Source organism: Eimeria mitis, genomic scaffold (assembly GCF_000499745.2).
Source record: "Eimeria mitis Houghton genomic scaffold, Emh_scaff322, whole genome shotgun sequence".
Classification (NCBI taxonomy): domain Eukaryota; phylum Apicomplexa; class Conoidasida; order Eucoccidiorida; family Eimeriidae; genus Eimeria; species Eimeria mitis.
In genome coordinates this window covers 1-1,494 of record NW_013571557.1, presented here as the reverse complement: position 1 = coordinate 1,494, position 1,494 = coordinate 1, and the positions used below count along the sequence as shown (strand labels likewise).

The window sequence follows — 1,494 nt, the reverse complement described above, 5'->3', positions numbered from 1 at the left end:
GCTGGTGGTTTCTGTCCCAGCGACGCCCACTTCCCAGCTGTCTGTGCACCCAACGGCTGCATCGCCTCCGGCTGTCTCCGCAGCACAGTCTCCGCCGGTTGCCGCTGCGGTGAGCCCTGAGTTCTGGGCAGCAGTGTTGGGGTCAGCCTGTGTAATGCGCCAGATGAGCCGTTTGCCTTGTCTGCCTGCTTTTGGGGGGGTCTCCTGCGCCCACAGAAAGTGAGCAGGAGGGTTCAGCGTGTCTTGCAGGAAGCGGGGCAAACTGCCATGTGGGTCTCCCCTTAAGAAGATGCCGTTGAAGACAGCCGCGTCCCCAGTGAATCCGCTGACGGAGATGAAGGGACAGGGGTCTGGAGCGCAAGGAGGAAGCAACAAGGCTTCTTCCTCATCTTTTTTGAGGGGGATATCGGGAGGTTCAAGAGTGAATTCGCCTTTACCCACGCAGGTAATGGCTAGCTGCCTCATGGACGAAAAGGGAGACAGCCGCATATCAGGGTCTGCGCAACTCGCTATGAGCGTTTGGCCTTCCGTCATCATAGAGGTTGCGGGCTCCAGCCGCAACCCTGGGGGAAGCTGGCCGAGGGCGCAGTCACCCCCGCAGTCTCCTAAGTCCATCTGACAGGCTTCGTTGTTGCAAGGCTCGTCGCAGTGTCTGTTTCCAAGGTCTCTTAGCTGACAACCAGGGGCGCACTCTGCGCAGACCCCACACGTCTTGGGGCAGGCGTCGCTGACGCGGACTTCGGGGGGCAGGTCCTCAGGAAAAGGTTGGTTGTTCTCCTCCGCCAGCTCCTGAAGACGTCGGTGGCAGCCCATCGCCAGCAGTACCTTGCACTCCACTCCAGTTAACAAAGGCACGTCGGGACTGTCTTCGCAGGGGACCCCCGGACAGCGGTGGAGGCCACAGCCGCGCCGCTGCTGCAGCTCCGGGCAGTCTGCTCCGTTCCCTGTGCTGGGCATCAGCACCTGGCGCTCTCGAGTGTGGACTCCGCCCCCGCACTCCTTGCTGCACGCACCCCATTCGCTCCACTCAGATACCTTGCAGTCCGAGCCGAAGCAGCTAATCTCGGCGCAGGGCTCAAAGTCTTCAAGCAAATCGCAAGGATCTCCGCCGTTTATAGGTGCTTCGACCACCTGAGCAGCACAACACAACACAGCTCAACACAGGCAAGAACAGCTACGCCACAGGTTTGCTGCTGGGACGCGATGGGCAGGAGGGGCGAGCACTCAGAAACACAGGCACACAGCACAGGCAGGACATGGATGTCATGGTAGAAGCCGCTTTCCGATGCGCGGCGCGCAGCACAGCCATTCAACGACAACTTCACAACTGACAAATCCGCTACATTGGCGTCTTTCATTTGGAAATGGATCCCTAGCATCTTGCTCGTATCCAGAGGAGGCAGCGGTGGAGCTGCTGCCGAGTCACGCAGCTCCGTACCTCTCTGTGTCTCTGCCTGTATCCACCCCCACAGGTGACGCTACAAGGACCCCATT

The 1,494-nt window shown here is 60.1% G+C and overlaps 1 protein-coding gene across 1 annotated transcript in view; it reads right to left on the bottom strand.

Moving 5' to 3' along the window:
* EMH_0007840 (uncharacterized protein) overlaps window positions 1-1,379 on the bottom strand; it is a gene marked incomplete at both ends in the record, with an annotated part of 14,484 nt that extends 13,105 nt beyond the window's left edge. The window contains 3 exon segments of the mRNA XM_013498149.1: window positions 3-147; window positions 215-1,131; window positions 1,257-1,379. Of these exon segments, the coding sequence (XP_013353603.1) occupies window positions 3-147; window positions 215-1,131; window positions 1,257-1,379 (1,185 nt within the window).
* Window positions 1,380-1,494: the final 115 nt, after the last annotated feature.